Source organism: Equus quagga, chromosome 1, assembly GCF_021613505.1.
Source record: "Equus quagga isolate Etosha38 chromosome 1, UCLA_HA_Equagga_1.0, whole genome shotgun sequence".
In the NCBI taxonomy this organism is placed as follows: Eukaryota; Metazoa; Chordata; class Mammalia; order Perissodactyla; family Equidae; genus Equus; species Equus quagga.
This window is the reverse complement of record NC_060267.1, coordinates 147292608-147311662: the sequence shown is the minus strand read 5'-3', so window position 1 is coordinate 147311662 and position 19055 is coordinate 147292608. Positions and strand designations below refer to the sequence as shown.

The window sequence follows — 19055 nt, the reverse complement described above, 5'->3', positions numbered from 1 at the left end:
TCCGTCATCCCCTTTTCCAGCTACACCAAAGCGCCCTGCTTTGAATCCAGGCAATCTATATTATCTAAATAAGCATCCAGATAACATCTGGATGGTCTCAAAGCTTCCAGAGGAATCTTTATTTTTCTGAACAATCAACAGCCTCTTTGTCTCCTTCAGTGGTACAATTTAAACGTGACCTTGCAATTTTCAGCTCTGACCAGAGGATGGCAGCAGAACACAGACCAAAGAGCAAGCAGCCACCCTAAGGAAAATTAAGATGTGGGCAAGGCTTATTTCTCTTTGTCAACCACTATTTGTCAACTACGTACTTGATCCTTTATGGTTCCTCCTGCCTTTTCCCTCCAAGTTTCCATTTTCAACTGGCTGTGAAGACTGAAATGATCTTAGAAACCAATTCACCTTGAAATGCCAATGCCTAAACTCAATTTATATTTCAACAGCAAAAGATATCCTAATACAAAGAGTGACTGAAAAAAAATCAGTGGGGACAAAGTTTTCCCTGGGAATCTGTCACATGACAGGCCTATCACATGTTTTTGGTGTCTACATATCATGCCAGTGTTTTTCTACCAAATTAACATCTCATATGCATTCAACAAATATTAGTTAGATGCCTACCATGTGTCAGGCACTGGTCTGGTACCAGGAATAGAGCAGTGAATGAAGTAGATAAACTCCTTGCTCTTATGAAGCCTTCTTTTTATTATTCAGTAATATTCACATGAATATGTAATGACAGATAGTGATAAGTGTTATAAAAAAGCAAAAGAGGGACAAAGGATGTGTTGTGTAGTACAGTCTCCACCAGCCACACGTGGCTTTTATTTTTAAATAAAATTTAAACTTCTTCCTCAGACACCCAAGGTACATCTCAAATGCTCACATAGCTAATGGCTACCTACTGGGCAGTGCAGATGTAGGACATTTCCATCATTGCAGAAAGTTCTGTTGGACAGTGCTGGGATAGACAGTGGCAGGGGCTGGTATTTTTAAAGGGTAGTTAAGGAAGGACTCACTGAGGAGGTGACATTTGAAAAAAGTCAGGGGTGCACTGTATTAATATCTGAGGAATGAGTTTTTCAGGTGGAGAAAATAGCAAGTGCAAAGGCCCAGGGGCATGTTTGACCCCATGTAGGAACAGCAAGGAGTGGAGTGAGTAGGGGGGTGAGTGGTTGGAGAGGAGCTTTGAGAGGAAGCAAGACGCCACATCATGCAGGACCTTCTAGGCCATGGAAATGAACTTGGCCTTTATTTGAGTATAACAGGAAGCCAATGACAGCTCTGAGCAGAGGAGTTACGGAGTCTGGTTTTCTTTTGGAGAATATCATTCAGGCTTCTGTGAGGAGTATGGCCTTTAAAGGAAGAGGGAGGACCAGTGAGGAGGCCACTGCCATAGTCCCAGCAAGACATGGCGGTGGCTTGGTCTTGGGCAGTGCAGTGGAGGTGGGCAGAAGGGTAAAGACAAAACATGAGAACAGACTGAATGTGGTGGATGAGAAAGAAAGGACTCAAGAGTGACTGAGGTTTCTGACCCAAGCAGCTGGGTCAGCGGTGGCCCCATGGTTCCAACGGAGAAGGATGGTTTCACCGCAGTTAAGGGGTTGAGAGCCTGACTGGAGTTCAGCATAGAATGGGAAACTGCAAATGGTGGGTACAGACACTTCTTCCAAAGTGTGCGTGTGTGTGTGAAGGACATCATAAAAAGATGGGTAATAGCTGAAGGGGGATGTGGAGAAAACAAGGGTTTTGTTTCGCTTTGTTTTAAGCTGGGAGATGTTACATTTTGTTTCTGGGATGATGGAGCCGTTCTCTGGGTTGGGGAGATCTGGGAGAAAGGCAGCTTCCAGGGCAATCAGTTTCCGGCATCTTGAGCTTGAGATGCTCGTCCCATGAGACGACTAGGTGATGATGTGAAGTGGGCTGCTCTACAGGAGGCTACCGAATCAGACCCAGGAAACATCTACAGTTCAACATGCACTCCTTCATCAGCTGGGCTGGCCACAGCTGAACCAGACGCTGAGCTTAGAAAGACAGCACAACCCAGCAACTACAACACGGGCTCTAAGGTCAGACACACCCAGCTGGGGGACCTCTGGCAATTCCCTCAGTTCAGAATCCTCGTGTGCACATGGAAATAATGAGGCCTTGCTCACAGGGTTAATGTGAGAATCTAGGAAAACGTAAAGCACAGAGATTAGTAATCAACATGTCGAAATGACATGCCAATGAAGTTAATGGTACTCTAACGAAGTGTGTGCTCTAACGGGGTGGGAGCCATGTCACAGCACATCAAAGTGTAGGCAGTGGTTCTCCACCAGGGACAATCCTCCTCCCCCGCCACCACCCTCGGATATCTGGCAATGTCTGGAGACATTTTTGGTTATCACCACCGGGGGTGCTGCCAGCATCTACGGCAGAAGCCAGGAGACTGCTGAGCATCCTCTAGTGCACAGGACACCCCTGAGAAAGGACTCCTCCTGCCCAGATGCCAGCAGCGCTGATGTGGAGAATCCTAGTGTAGAACAAGAGAAATAAGGCCGTAATCCTCAGGTTCAGGCGAAAATAATCACCCACTAGTAAAAGAGACGATTAAGGTAACTAACAGGATATTTCCAAATAAATGCTTGGCCTAAAAAGAGATTTCCACACGTCTCTATTTATTCGTATGGAAACACAGAGTATGTTCCTCCCCACTAGCTTCTCAGTCTCCCAGATACTGGCACCCATGCAGCTCCCCCACCCTCAAAGGACCCAAGTCCACAGTCAGCGTCAAACTTGCTCAGGAAATACATCATTTAATCCAAAGTCAGTAACTGAACCATCAACACGTATTTTGCAAAAGAATTCAGAACTAGGATTGAAATTACCTGGACCTTTGTTTTAGCTCTGCTTACAGCGAACAAGCCAGAGGGCCTCAAACTTGACTTTTGCTGAGCCTGTTTCATCACCTACAAACTAAGGGAGAGGTCTCTAGACTGCCCCAGCAGACCTAACTGACAGTTACCCTAAGATCTACTGGGATTTGAAACCTGCAGCAAGAAAGCATGCCTTTCATCTCAGTGTTCACATTCAGGGACAGCAAATAAAAAGTTAAGATGGGCTGCTGAGCACCAGCCTAGCAGAGTGCCCAAAGCATGGATGTATCCCGGGTTCAAATTCCTCTTCTCCTTATTTGCTGTGTGACTCTGAGCAAGTTACTCAGCCTCCCTGTGCCTTGGTTTCCTCCCCTGCAGAGTGGAGTGAGTGTACCTACTACACAGGGTGTATACAGCAGGCAGCACGAGTAAGGGGCCTGGAGTGATGCTGGCCCAGCAGTGAGCACCATGCCCCTATCACCAGCGCAGTTCAGCTCCTCTGAATTCTTTAACTAAGAGGAAATGAACTTTACAGTCTTTGATCCCCTCCTTCACCACCTTGAGTCACTGACATTTGTTAAAACTAAACTTTTAGCTAATACAAGAAACATACCACTACGTAACCACACCTAAGGACCTAAAAGCTAAACAGCTTTCACCTGCCCCCAACTACTGACGGTGGGTGGGGCTTGATTTGCCTGTAATAGACAAACTGACACATAAAATTCAAACTTGAAAAATAGATAAACTAGGGGAGGGGAGTGGCTGGAACCACAAGGTCATTCTTGGCAGAGCCCTTTGAATAAGCAAGATTTGGTAAGGCAGGACAGAATCGAGGTATCAGGGAGGGGAGTCTGCTTGTTCCCCACCCAGGCCCCAGGCCCCACCCATGTGGGAGGGGAGCCAAGCTCAAAGGTCATGGCTATCACAGAGGCAGCCACAGCAAAGGAGACCAGCCATAGATCAGGGCAGGAGGACTGGGGCATCCGCATGCAAAATAACAGGTTCACTTCTCCCCCCAGAGCAGGGGAAACAAAAGCAGGCCAAGAGGAAGGGAAAGCATCTGAGAGACACTTTGTCCCATAGCCCCAACAGGTCTTTCTATGAGGTTGGGGGCCCCCAAGAGATCCAGAAGAATTGCCCACGAGGTTTGAGGAGTTTGGAAACAAGGGGCTAGCAGGCCCTTCTTGTCTACAGTTTACTGAAGGCTGTCACCTCCCAGATTTACCCTACACCAGTAGTCCCTAAAAGCCCTGAAAGAGGGCTCCGAAGTATCCCCATGACTCCACACTGGGGATGGGGAGAGGAGTGGGGACAGAGGTGGCAGGCCACCCCAGAAATGGCCCAACGCCTGAGCAGAACCTCTGCTGGGCCCTGAGCCAGCCCCACGCTGAGGCTGAAGGGACCCAGACAGGGCGCCACGTGGGCAGTCTCCACTTCCCCTCCCACACCAGGAGGTCCACTGTCTTCAGGGACCTCAAGAAATAGCTGGCAGGCAGTTTCTACTTCTGTCCCCAAACTTTCCCTAAGGGGAGGGGAACAAAAGGCATGGCTCCTGGACAGAGTTCCCAAGAAAAAACGAAAATGAACATCTCAAAAATGCTAGGAAAACGTATCTTTTGAAAGTTTCCCATGCTCCACCCACTGTACCTTGAGGGGCCAAGGTGAGCCTAAAATACAGGCCAACACGTAAGCCACAGGGCAGAAAAATGCATTGGCCGAAGAACCTTCCGAACCACAGGGCCATCTGAAACTCAAACAAACATATAAAGCATCTACTCTTACTGCCTGGCACCCAAAGATAAACAGGTCAAGAGGGCCCAAACATCAGCCCGTATCGCCTCCCTATCCGTGTAGCCGCCCTTTGAGACACACAAGTCTGCATAGTCTCAGAGGAGAAGCCCACGCAGTGTTGGCGCCCCGTCTCCAGCACAGGCGGTTCTCAGAGTCACTGTGAGGCGTAGGACAGTCGCTGCAGGTGCCTTCCCGTGAGTGCCTTCCTTGCCCACACACCCAGATTCCACACCGCTCTTGGGCAATTCCCATCCCGCAAGGCGGGCCCCGCCCAGGCGGCCATCGTGACTGGGCTGCCATCCATCACGGCAACCAATCCTCCTCTCCGAGAGAGGCCACGTGACCCATGCCAGCCAATGAGGGAGAACAGGAAGTCCGCCGAGCAGCATCTGAGCAAGACTTTCCTGCAGTTTAAAAAGGGAGACCTCGACCAAGAGCCGCCCAGTGCTTTCCCTGCATTCTATGTGAGTGTGACAATGTGATACGTGGTGTGGTAGACATTTGGGGGTCATGAGAGAAATGGCAAAAACTGCCTTGACATCTTTGTCCTGCTCTGTTAACCATCCCTGGAATTGCGTGTCTCCAGGCTTCTGGTTATGTGAGATGACTAGATGTCTTTATTGTCTGAGCTCTTGCTCCTCAAAGTGTGCTCTGCAGACCATCGGCATCATCTGAGACCTTATGGGAATGCAGCATCTCAGGCCCCTCCCCAGGCATACAAAATTAGTATCTGCATTTTATCAAGATCCCGGGTGATTCCTATTCGCTTGAAAGTTTGAGAAGTGCTGATTTTCACCACCCTTACTCAGGTAATCCTATGGCAGCTGGAAGGTAGTTCAGCTGTAACAAGGAGAGCCAGTAAGGGTGCTCCCTCCCTCTCCTTATCCTCTCCTCAGCCCCTACAATTCATTCCACTCCCTTGGATGTAGAGGCAGGCAGTATATTGGTAGGCACATATCTTTATGTTCCTGCTTCCAACTCCCTCCTGGGATAAATAATGAACCTACATAGAGCACCAAGCTGATAATTATATGGCCATGCATGTAATTTGTCAAAATTTCCAAGGTTAAGGTCCTACCCAGTAAAGCCAAAGCATATTATTACAAACAGAATTATCATTGTTGTGGTCACCGTTAACTCCTCATGGGCCTCCAGTGGTGCTGTGAGATCTGAGAAGGTCAAAACATCAGAGGCGCTCCCTGGAGGGGAAATTTACCATTTCAAGCAGGCACCATGGGCCAAATGCCTGGGGGTACAGCTCACTGAGATCCTTAGACAAATAATTCTTTAACCTGACTCTACACATTCTATCCAACTGACTAAAAGGGATTTTAAGAGTTTCGTCTCTATATGAAAAACTGGAGCGTCCTTGCCAAAAATGGTACATTAGAAATTAAAGGTTAGAGAGGGATTAACAGTATATCCGTGTCCACATAGAATGTCTAATTCTGCTGAGTCCTTCATCAGAAAGGCTCCGTCAGAATATTGCAATCAACGTGGCACGGTTTAATGCATGAGAGAGTGAAAGAAGCCAGGACCAAGGCTAAGTTTCCTCTTTCTCTCTCTCTCTTTCTCTATCTCTGTTTCGACCTCTCCCTCTCCTTCCTTCCTTCTTTCCATCCTTCCTCTCCACACCTTACATGACCCCTAATATACAGGACATCTGAAAGAAGCTGAAACAGAGCCAGGGGGGTTCATGTTATTACAATAAGACAACTAGACCTTAGACCTTCGAAACTTGTTGAAGAGATTTACTAAATTGCTTCCTCAGATTAAGGGCATTTTGAAAATACAGAGTTTTAAGAAACTTAATCTTAGACCCTCAAATGGCTCACAAGAAATCACTCTCTTAGAGAACTGACAACACACAGGAATACAGGTATTAAGGAAGAGGATAAGGGAGATTGTTGTTATTTACTAAATGACCTGAACTTTAGGACCCCTTGGGGGAATGGAGTCACAAGTTTAGAAGATACTCAATAACTTCAATAAGTGTGAAGCATACTTTATAGTTGCCCTTGTTGTTGATAATTTATTGTCTGCAGTAATTATCAAACATCTACCCTTTTAGGTGACTGTTTCAAAACGAACTAGCAGAAGAAAGAAAACCCCAGTTATCAAGATGACCCAGTATCTGGAATTCTGAAGACTTTGAGAAATTTCCTGAAACTTCTGGCAATGTGGTCAAACCCTGGACAATATGTGGGTTCACTGACTCTACGTATACTTTTTATTTTCCTGGAAACTGCTGAAATGGACACTGAGGGCGACTCTCACTGATACAAACTTAAAGTCATAACTGGGATGTTTCCTGACAGAATTCACCCTGAGATTCTCGAGATGAGTTCTATCTCTTATAAACGTGTCTTCTCACTGACTTGCTTAATATTGACCAATGACTTAAAGGCCTGTATCACTGTACTTCTTCTTTAGGGATTTCATGTTACTGCTAAAAGGCACATTTCTTGATTTTATTAGGTATACGTTAACGAGATATGCTTCATAATTGTTATCAATTTTTTAATTAAGGGAATTGGTATAAAAATGCATTCATGAATACTCAGACCATTAACGGGAGGATATAGATACCTCTGTCTTAGAAGCTAAAGGGAAAGGAGATTAAAATTGGAGCTGTTCTAGAAGAGAAGTCGTGCTGATCAGGGAGAAGTTTGCATTACAGAACCACCGACTAACACAGCAATAATCGTTGAGCCCTTCTTATATATCAAAGTAGAAGTGGAAAAAGAACTTAGGGAATTAAGATGAACAAAATGATAAGACAGGTTTATTTGAGACGGAGAATGGGCAAGGAGTATATTTGGCCATTTTTTATCCTTCTAGATTCTCCTTGTCATCCTTGGGGACATCAGTCACTGCCCTGTCCTAGTCACATTCAGCAGTTAAATACCTAGAGATATATCTTCCTTCCTAGAGCCAAAGAGAGGCCAGAAAGAGGGTACAACCTTTGTCCTTAACCAGGCTGTCCCCACAACCCCCCGCCACCATTCCTCCTAGATTCCAAGGGTCTCTGCTCCAAGCCCTCCAGAGCTATAGCACCTGCCCACCCATCTCCTTCCTTTCAGCCCTGTTGCCAGAGTGGGAACCTGTCCCTTCTCTTCCTCTTATTCTGGGACAGATTTTCTCAAATGACCTTGCTCGTGTCTGATATCTCTTCAGTCTCTTCCCCACCCCACTCACTCAGCTTTCTTTTCTGTATGTAACACCCAAGCCGTTGGCCGTAAATAACCTGGCCTTTTCCACTTCCCATGCTGTGTGGGCTGGTCTGATCATCAGCACCTCTCTGGCTCCTGTTTGCTTCCTCCCCTCATCCCAGGGCCCAGTCCCCACCACACAGCACATTGTCCAACCCCACCAAGGGAGCACACACTGGCACAAGGAACAATCGCACTGATATTTCTGCAAGCTGGAAATTCTCATAATTAAAAGTTCTTTTGCAAGATCTCAGGAGTCTAAATAACCCGAAGGGGAGAGGAGCACTAACATCTTATCAGGAAATGTGATCAGTAGAAACAGATAAACTCAGTAATAGAGGCCTACAGTTTTACTCTAGGGCCCAGTTATCAGATATAAATATTTCTTTTGATTAAAACAACATGATACGCTTGCTATATTCATTACATACTCCTAGCACATTCAGAAAGTCTCTAAAAGCAGCAATAGTTAGAATCAGCCATGTAATCAAAAGTTAGTTCTAACATAATCACTTTCCTAGCTTCACAAAGACAGGTCTTAAGACAGTAGCCATCCACTGAAGGAGGAAGAAACAATTACTTTGATAAAACAAAGCTCAACACAAGTGTAAAACACTACATTAAAGACAAGCGAAGCAAATTAACTGATGGACAGCAGTCACCATCGTGATATTTACTAATAAGAAATCTTAGAAGATCAACTGAGTTTGCCATATAATTATCATAACAGCAAGTGTAAAGATGACACCTTTCTAAACGCAGACAATGAGACCATTGTCAAGTCCAACACTATCTAGATCTCCGTCTGGAAAACCAAAAAGCACTGACATTAGATAGCATTCAGACTTCTGACATCACAACGTGTTGCACTTTACTCTCCCAGAAAAAGGACAAACATGGTTTATCAAGGTGACAGATCGTGTTCATTTTGATAAATGCAAGCTGACAAATTATCACAAGAGAGAAAAGATATTAACCTTTTACACAAAAGATGGCTCAAATATGTAGCTTTTCACAGTTTCTGAAGGACTCATACCGCCACGAAAAAAGATTTTTATTTTCTTTAAAGTGGGCTTTCTTCAATATCAGAAAAGAGGAAAAGGTCTAAATATCAGTTACAATCAACACCAATACACAACTCATGTATTTAGATAGAAAATTATAGCTACTCTGCAGTTTTGCGTCCCTCTCTCTCAGAACAGAGACACACAACACACAAACACACTTCACTGCCCTTAAGGGCACTAAATACACGTGTCCTGATATTTAACTCCGTGACGAGCTGCCAGATGACTTCGCAGAGGCAGTTAGCTTGTCCGTTCTAAATGCATTCCTGGCAGTTTTTCTGCTTCCTGAAGCAAACTTCCTGCAATCTAACCAGTGCTGACCTTCTCCACTTTAAAATTTGCCGACAAATAAGTCCCTTAACACAAGAGAGAGTCTCTATTGCCCAAGAGATGGGCCAGCTCGACAGACTGGTTCCAGAACCTCGTTGAGAAAATGCAAGCTCAGATGACTGTTCCCAAAAGAAAACAATCCTACACAGTAAATGATCTCATTCCACATCCTCGAGAACGGGTACACCTGTTCTAAGGCTTGATTAGGCACATGCCCAAAATGTTCAGCTCAGGGGACCCACCCAGGCCTCTAATCAGAATCTCTCCTGCTGACAGTTCAGTGACAACATCAGAGGGTCACTGAAGAACACTGCTCTCTTGCAGTTCCAAAGTGGTCATAATAAACAGTGCACAGGGCACCACACGTGGCGCTCAGACCCAAAAGATGGAAACAATCAAAAAGTGAGTGAATGGGCCGGCCTGGTGGCATAGTGGTTAAGTTCACGTGCTCCTCTTTGGTAGCCTGGGATTTGTGGGTTCAGATCCCAGGCGCGGACCTCCACACCACTCATCAAACCATGCTGTGGCAGCATCCCACATGCAAAATAGAGGAAGATTGGCACAGATGTTAGCTCAGCAACAATATTCCTCAAGCAAGAAAAGGAAGATTGGCAACAGATCTTAGCTCAGAGCCAATCTTCCTCACTAACAAAAAAAAGCAAGTGAAGAAAGGATGGGAACACTCAGCTAATGCAAAAATGAAATGTTTCAAAGGAAGAATGATTTGACGGTAATTCAGACCACTCAGGCAACCAGATTGCTTCTGAAATTCTATGAATTTGGGGAAAAAACAAGGTTGCTTGACTTAGGGGTCAACATAGACATTTCGTCAAATAATTAGCTTGACTCAGTGTTTCCTTTTACCTCCTGGAGCAGTTTACAGAGAGGTGCACGCACTGGGATAATGTTTCCAGGCCAGGTCTACAGCCATGGAAATTAAAGGAAACAGGCTAAATCCCTGCCAAATAAATAAATAAATATGGGAGGGGGGTGGCTCATGGAGATCGTTGTCTCCATTCACTATCACTTCATCTGGAGCAATCTGGCTTTGGATGCTGACTTGTGCTACCCACTTTAATATCAGAGTTGTTTCTAATGTAGTAATAATGATGGTAGCTGCCACTGATGGAATGCATGCCATTTCCCAGGCAGCATGCTACGGTCTGTATTCATTCATTCATCCAATTAATATTTAAAGAATGCCCACCATGTGACAGAACTGGTGTAGGTTTTGGGGTACAGGCTGAATAAAACAAAGTTCCTGCTGTCACAGAACTTTCATTCCAGTAAGAGAAGAAATAAATCAGAAGAATAAATATGGAATGTACCAGGTGGGGATTGGGGCTGTGAAGAGGAAAGCGGGATAAAGGTGCCAGAGGGTGACGGGGTGAAGTATGCCATCCTAACAAAGACCACCGGGAACATACTTATAGTTCAGGAACACAGTAGGTTTACTGACTCCCTGCAACAAGGGAGAACGCACCCCACTGGGTTCCAGACATCTAAGTAAGGGGTGTCCAGTGAAATTATTATAAGATTTGGGCTGTGTTAGGTGATTGGGGGGGGGGGGAGGGTGGTTCAGGAAAGCAGGATTTTGCTCCAAATTGGATACTATCAGGAAGTGAGGGTAATTCTATGATTGGGTATCTTAGTGATTCTCATCTAGAAGGTGGGAAGAATGAAGTGAGGCAGTCCTTCACAGTAGCCAGAAGGGGGATATGTGGCCAGAGTTGTGGTTTGGACAATCTTGGTTTCATCTGCATTTGGACATGATTATAAAGGGGTCTTGCTTTTGTCTTGACCAACACAGTCAGAGAGCGGCCTTATCGGATGCTGGTGTTCGGTGAATTATGTTCAACAGGAGAACGCCACAGCTGAGCTGTGAGTGCCAGGCCAGCTCCCCGTGGTTAGCAGCAGTTCTTCTCTTTCCTGTGCTCAATCCTCACTCAACCTCCCAAGATCAGTAATATTACTATTTCTATTTATAAATGAGGAACCTAAGGTCCAGAGAGGTGAAGGACTTATCACAGAGCAAGCAACTATAAGAGCATGGATCCAAACTCAGGTTATCTGACTCCAGAGCCAGCCTCTTATCCACCCCACACATGGGCCCGTGCAGTGCTGAGCCTTTGAATTCCCTTGACAAGATGTTATCTTCGAAAGGGCCAGGTGGTTTCAGTGGGAGAGGGGACACAAAGCCTACGGGGAAGCTGCTACCAATAGACACCCCTGGTACCTAGTCCAGAGGATGCGCAAATGCCACAAAACTCCACCTGGTCATCATCAAGGCGAAAGCATTTTTCTCCCAGTGATGAGGAAACATTTTCCATTTTATTAAATTGGAAGGCTTCTCTTTCAATAATTTAATAAAAACCAATTTATCTCAGCGACTTATGAAGTAAGTTTTAAATACTGGAACGAGTATGTTAAAATACCATAAAGGTAATATTCTAGCGTGTAAGAGCAAGAGTCAGAGGCAATTAATATTGTATCCTCTATTTTATAAACACCCTCTCCCACAGCAGCAAAATCGGGGCTTACCAGCAGGTTTTCTGGCTTGAGGTCCCGGTGGACAATGCTCTTGTCATGCATGTGGACGAGCGCCTTACACAAGTCCATGAGCATGAGGGCAGCGTCACGCTCTGGGAACTTCACACTTTCTATGATGGCATCAAAAAGGTCCCCTCCCTGTACATACTCCATGATCAGGTAGATTTCCGTTTCCGTTTCGTACACTTCATGCAATTTCACTATGTTGGGATGAGAGAGGCTCTGGATAATTAAGATCTCACTGTCAACCATGTCCTCCTTACCCTTGAGTTTGGACTTGTCGATGATCTTCATGGCGTAAGTCTGCCTGGTCTCGCGGTGCCTGCACTCCTTCACCACGGCAAAGTTCCCGTCCCCAATGACCCGGCCCATCTCATAATGCTTCTCCACGTTGGCCGTGATGATGCCCGGGGGCCGCCGCTTCCGGCCGCTGGGCCGCTCTTGCTTCTTTTCCTCCAGCCTCGTCTTGGGCTCCTTTTCTACCCTTGCAGGTTGGTCATCTCTGGGAACCATCTTTCTCCCTTCTGACACACATGGCTTTTTTTCCTTCTCTGGTTCCTGCTCTTCCCCTCGGGTCCTGGGGAGCTTCTCGGGGTTGGCCTGGCGCTCCCACAGGAGCCAGCCACCATGCTTGGTCCTGCAAATATTCCTAGTGTCCTTCTTCACATCCCTCAGCCCCTCCTCTCTGATGGGCTGAACTTCCATGAGACCCTTCTTAGCCTTGGCTGCTGCTTGAGGATGACCTTCCTGACCTTCAGACTCTCTGTCCTCTTTCTTGTCCGTGTTTTTGCTGGGTCTCCTCAGCTCCTGAGTGGGGTTCCCGGGACTGCTCCTGTGGCTGTCGCCCTTCCACCCTTCCTCCCCACCTGGAGGGTTTGCCTCGGGGGACCTCCTGCAGCTTCTCGTCCTCACCAGCTTCTCCACGTCGTACCTTTGGCACTTCCCCACGTCCAGCTCACTGGTGCCCAGGGAGAGCCTCTCCCTCTGCAGGCTCTGCTGGAGCTCCCTCTCTCTCTTGCACTTCTCACATCTGATAATTTCACCGGAGGTCTTTTCGACCTCCACCCCCAGGTGCTTCTCTCCACTGGCATGCCTCTCTAGAGTGGCTTCCCTGGGCGGCTTGCTGTCTGGTTCAGGCTCCCGTTTCCCCCTCACCCACTTCTTCTGGGCCCTTGCCCTGTCCTCCAGCACTGGCTCCCCGGGGGTCTTCCCCTGGAGTCTGATGGCTGCCTTGGACCCAGCAGCCTCACTGCAGTTCTTGGCGGTCTCGGTCTCCCCACAGCAGTGACCTTCCTTCAGAGCCTTGCTATAAAGCCTGCTTTTCAGCCTTGGAGAAGGGACCCGGCTGTGCTGGGTCAATGTCAAGGTCCGGGCTTTATTGGGGTACAGTTCCTCTAAAGCCACCTGAATGTTCTTCAGTGTCAGCGGTTCTTTGCCCATGGCTATGAAAGCATCGCCTTCCCTGAAGAAATCAGAGACGCTCTTGATCTCCCTGCCCTTAAGGTTAAACAGTTTCCTCACGCGATCACTCTTCCATCTTGGAAAGCCCAGCGCCTCTGAGACGTCTGCCAAGAGCTGCTCGAAGGTCTGCACTGAGCGTCTGTTGAGGAGCAGGGTGATCTTCCGGAGGGGGTGCCCGCCCAGCTTCACCACGGTCACAACCCTGGGCTTCAGCGGGCTGTTCTCAGCATGGACAGAGTGAAGGCCACTCTGAGGGCTGAACACAGGCGCGACGGAGCTGTGAGGTCCCAGGAATGGTTTCTCCAGACTCCCTCGGCCAGCAGGCAGCCACGTGCCCTGCAGCTTCCGCTCCGTGATTCTCGAGCTTAAATATTTTAGAGAATGGTCACATAGGCCTCGATGTCCTGCAAGAGGAAAATGACAACACAGTATTAGACAAGATGGGTTCAAAGAGCCGTTTGGCCATCACCGGAACTTTACTGGAGATTACTAAGTGTGATCTTTGAGGATCTGCTTGAGACGATGGAGCCTTTACACTTGAGGGCTAATCCCTAGTCTCCTCTATGAGAGACCAGGAGTGCAGAACAGAGTCAGACTGGGCCCAAGGTGGCTCCTCTAGGCCTGCCAGGAACCCCCAAGATGGGCCACACCTCGGGAGCCCTCTCTAGGCAAGGTCTGACCCTGGGAACACAACTCCAGCTACCCCAAAGTGAAGTGACCTTCAAGAATCTACAACTGAGATAAAAGGTCCAAGCTTTGCTGCTCAGGAAACACCAAGGAAAGGTCAGAACATTCTGGAACTTTAAAGAACCCACCTCATTGCCAAGAATAGTTTTCTCAGCTTGACTTCCAACTCACTCCAGGGGAGGCAATCTGTGAAGAGGTCATGATCACAGAGTCTGAGACAGATCTGGATTTGAATCCTGGCATGGCTACTGACTATTTGTGTGAACTTGGGCAAATTACTCATGTTTCAATTTGTTCATCTCTGAAGTAGGAATGATTAACACCTTCCTCCCAGGGTTTTTGTGAAGAGTAAATGAGAAAATGATTACAAATTCACTTAAAGGAGTGCTTGACACACAGTAAGGGTAGAGTAATCGCCAGTTATTAATACTATCCTTATGATCTTAATATCTCTTTTGTATTAGACTTCATTTGGTAGTAATGTAATATCTTGATAAAGTAGAATTCGACTGTACACAGTGTCACCTGGCATCATAAGAACTCCTGGACCAACATGCTATGGTGGACATTTCTTAAAGCTCTGAGATTCTCTTGCACTGGGGGTCATAAAAAAAAAAAAGAAAGCTGAAGGAGATTTCAGTCTAGGTATAGAAACTTTCTCCTCCAAGTGGTTTTTCCTCTCATTATTCAACAAAAAGGAAAGAAAGAAAGCAAGGTCATATTAACATTTAGAGCTTTAATAATGAGAATATGCTCGTTCTCATTATATTTCCTGATAAACTGAATAAATGAATAAAACAAGACTGTATTTCCTAATCAGCTGTACTCAGCCGGAATAAAGTAGTTGAGACAAAAGTGGTTCCGTTTTTATTTCTGTCCAGGTCAGTAAAGGAAACAGGAAAATGACAGAATATGTAACTCGGTTAAACCATGAGCGTGGTCTGCAAATTATTAAAGTTACCCCCCCAGGATCCATATGTCATATCCTACATGTAGGAATCTACTGTTTATGCTTCCTTTAAAAAAACACTCAAACTAATTATTTTTAAGTGCATTTGAATGGTGGCAGAAACTCCAGGATGGGCAATGTGGCCTAGCATATTTACACAGAATGTTTTTTGTTTTTTAATTATAGCATACAATCTGTTCTGAGATGATTTCCATCTAGACACAGGTGTCAGATTAGATGACAAGTAGTGGCTGGTACTGATCTTCCCACCTGCCAGAAACTGATGAGCTTAACAATCACACTTACAGTTAAACTGTTTATTTATGGACATCTGTTATTCCTTTTCTTCTCATAATCTCTCTAATCTGCCTCCATTTTTGTCTGAGAGAGTTGATGCTGAGAGAGAGAGAGAGATCAGCAGCAGTAATAGCAGACTGTGTTCCCTCACTGGAAAAATTGAGGCAGGGTGCAAGGAAGGTGGCCTTCAGAAGCATATGTCATTTGTTTTCCTGATGGTGCTTCCCACAGAGTAGGACCCTCGATACACAGGTTTCAGGCTAAGTCAATGGAAAAGAACTCTCTATTCCAGGGCAGGGAGGGGACGGGGATTTTCAGGGGAGAACCAGGAGGACAAGGGAGCATTTGGTAAATACATTAGGGATGGGAGAGTTTCGCATGGAAGGGGGGTCAGGAGGGTCCCAGAGAAAGATCCAATATGGGATGTCAGGGAGGCATACAACAGTATTCAGGGAACAGGAGCGACACTGGTGGGGCTCACATGTTGAGTGGTGACGTAGGATGACAGAGAGGCAAGTCACGATGGGACCAGTGGTCTCAAGGTCCCAAACAGTGAAATTGTGGAGCTTGGGTGTGGTGACAGATGACTTGGCCCTGTGGTACCCAGAGTCAGGGTGAGGAAGGGAGGTGGCGTGCTCTCTGGGACGGCTGTGCGCAGCCAGTTTCAGCAGACCCTATCCCAGAACCAGTCCTGAATCCTGGTAGTTGTCCTCCTGTCCTCCTGGTGGGAGCAATCTGGGAGCACTCCATCCCTGAACCCAGGAGAGGCTCCCCAACAGTGGCCTCCATCCCAGGGCACGGACACAAAGGATGTGAAGACACGCAGCTCAGCCTCTGTGGCACCACCAGCAGGCATACTCAGTCCACTACCAAGATACTTCACGCAGTGAAAACCTCTGCAGTCTGCGGCAAGAGTGAGAACTCAGTCCCACTCCTCCCGAACATACCTGGGAGCTACAGAAATGGCACTTCTCATTCTGTCTGCATCAGGCTACCAGGGAGCGCCAGGAAAACACAACCTCCAGATGCAAACATTTTTATCTTCTCTTCCACAAGCCCACCTTCCTCCTTTAAAATTCTTAGTCCAGAGCAAGGGTTTTCTTCTTTAAAGGGAAGAGAAAAAATCAGGACACTCTGAATGCCCGGTCCATAGGCAGGGGGAGCAAACATAGGGAGAGCAGAGCACATCCCGCGGGCCTGGGCCCTGTCTCCAGGAATAGTCTCATCTCCCAGGGACAACAGCACTTTCAGGCGATCTATAAGCAGCATTACTGCAGTACTTACCCCAGTCACCCTGACCAGAAAACAAAGGCCAGCCCGTGTCCACTCATCTCCAACAACTTACAAAATCGATTTAATGGAACCACATGAAATTGCCAGTAGTTCTACCCATTACCAAAAAATGGAAATTCCATACGGCTCAGGCTAATATGATCTAGGATAATAAGTCCTACTCTGTCCCTACATCGACAGTAAATAGTTATGAATGTGGCAACAGTAAAGACTGAACATCCTAATTCCCAGGCCTCAGCCACCAAGCCAGCAGCTTCCCAGGAAGGGACAGGGAAAAGATGCTCTTGTAGCACCCTTTCTGTTCACTTCCTACAGCAACATAAATTAAACTAGCCTCGACTTGACAGTACTGCTGCTTTGCCTCATACGCCACCAATACAAATGTTTATAGGGTTTCTCCCCTGCACCAATCTAACCCCACGCATACAGCAGGACAAGCACTGCTTTCTCTGAGCCACTCCTCTGCTCCAAAACCTACAGTGGCTCCGTATTACCATCCTGTAGGATGCCAAACCCAGACTCCTCAACTTGATATGTAAGGCCCTCCAGAATCCAGCGGCCCCCATCCATCCCAACCCTACTCCACCCTCACTCCTCCCACCCATCCCAGCCTCACCATCTTGTAAGACCTAAGACCCACAGCCTCCACCAAACCTTCCCTGACCTCACAAGCTCACAGTCAGCTCCCTCCTCTGGAGCTCTGTTCATTCATTCAAGCAACATTTAGCCTGAATGCTTGAGACCCAATACCAGCACTTGGCTGCAGAACACCGGGTCTCCCCTCCTGCTAACTGTTGCCAATCTCAGCTAATTGTTGCTTCATCTTCACAGGTGTAAATCTTCTCCCTCTCAATTTAAGCTCCCCAAAGGCAGAGACCGTGGATTATGCAAATTCCCCTTCTCAGCCCTATTACATAGAGCAGGCACTCCAGATTTGGGAAACTAATTCCCAGCGCTAACATCAAACACGTGTACCCAGCCTCAGTCCTCCAGCTCCCCTTGTAAATAATGGAGTGTAACTGCTTTCAGCTCTGGAAGACATCACACAACAGACCTCCTAAACAGATTAAATAAACAAGGTGAAACAAAACATGATCCCAGACGTCCATTTGCCACAAGGAAATTTGCCGCAGCCGCATTTATAAAGAGCGACTATATGGGTGGGGGAAGCAGTACATTTCTTCAGAGTCTGTGAAAGCTTCCTTTTAGAATAGTTCCAGGAACACTGAATACAGCGTCAGAAGACCTAACTGAAATCCTGGTTCCACCAGGCTCTTATTAGCTGTGTGACCTTGGGAAGGTAACATAATCTCTCTGAGCCTCAGTTTCCACATCCGCCAAACGGGATACCTCACTCATGCTGAGGATGCCCAGCACGCTGCTTAGCAGAGAGTGGGCACTCAAACTGGGCTTATTTTCTTCCCTCTCCAAAAGAAAAGAGGCTTGTAACCTTGGATTTCCCCAAACCCATGTACGTACATCTCAAGGGCAAAGAGAATGCAATGCTAAATGTGACTCAGCGGGGTGACTGTGTCATTCATGTAGCAATTGAAATAGAAAACCAGTAGGGACAGGGAAATAAACACTCCAGCAAATCTAAGCCTACAGCTCTTCTGGGGAGAGAAACAAGCTCCCTACTCACTGATCCTAGGACTCTTGGTGTGAGCCAATAAACTTGGTAAGTCACAGGCCTCTTACTGTCGTCGCCTCTAATGGGTTTGGCTCCTGGCAATCGTGTCTTCTATCTGCTGCCACAATTCAGATGAATTAACGTAACCTGATTCCACAAGGGTCAGAGTGACACTTCATTCTACTGAAAAGGCCTTCAAAATGACTGGAAGTCACATCAACCCAGTTTCCTTTCTAATCATTTAGTATTACTTTGTTTAGGCTGCTAATCAGCAAATTTAGGATCAAGAAAAAAAGCAATAAAAAATATATTGCTGAAATTAATCTTTTATTTGTCTTTTTTAATCAGAACAAAGAGAGTGCACCTCTTCCTAGTCATTTTTTAATCCTAACCCATATGTCTAATAACAACACAAAGAAAAACTATGTCTGAGGTCAGCACAAACTTTGGAATTGTTACCTTGGCTCCTAAAAAGCTGTAATAACACTCTAGAAAAAGAAATGGGAGAATCACACCCAAATGCTATAGGACGTAGGTAATACATCATCACTCTTTAAGCATTTACAAATTATGAGTACTAAAGGAAATGGAAACTGGGGTTTTAAAACATCTGGAAATATGCAATACAACGATAATAAAAAATGACTGGAAAATAAAAGTCAACGCATCTAATGGCATGCAAACCCCCTTCCTGGCAGGGAAGCTCCCGTTAAAATACTTCCCCTTTTATCAACTTTATTCCTCTTGGTGATTTCCCAGGTTGATCACTGTGGCCTCAGCAGGCGGTGCTGAGAGGCCATTCACGTCTCGTCTTCTGTGGGAGACGGAGGAGGGCTGGCTGGAATCATGTTTTTTTTCACTGAGTAATCATTCGTCCTGGGCGTTTTCCAGGGGCTGTTTGGGAACAGATTCAATTTGCTCATGTGC

General features: G+C 46.4%; 1 protein-coding gene across 2 annotated transcripts in view; it reads right to left on the bottom strand.

The window, feature by feature from the left end:
- DCLK3 (doublecortin like kinase 3) overlaps window positions 1-19055 on the bottom strand; it is a 49277-nt gene that overhangs the window by 13583 nt on the left and 16639 nt on the right. For both annotated transcript variants that reach the window (XM_046683731.1, XM_046683722.1), the window contains exon 2: window positions 11803-13676. In XM_046683731.1, coding sequence (XP_046539687.1) covers window positions 11803-13676 — 1874 coding nt within the window. The remainder of the gene's footprint in view (window positions 1-11802; window positions 13677-19055) is intronic.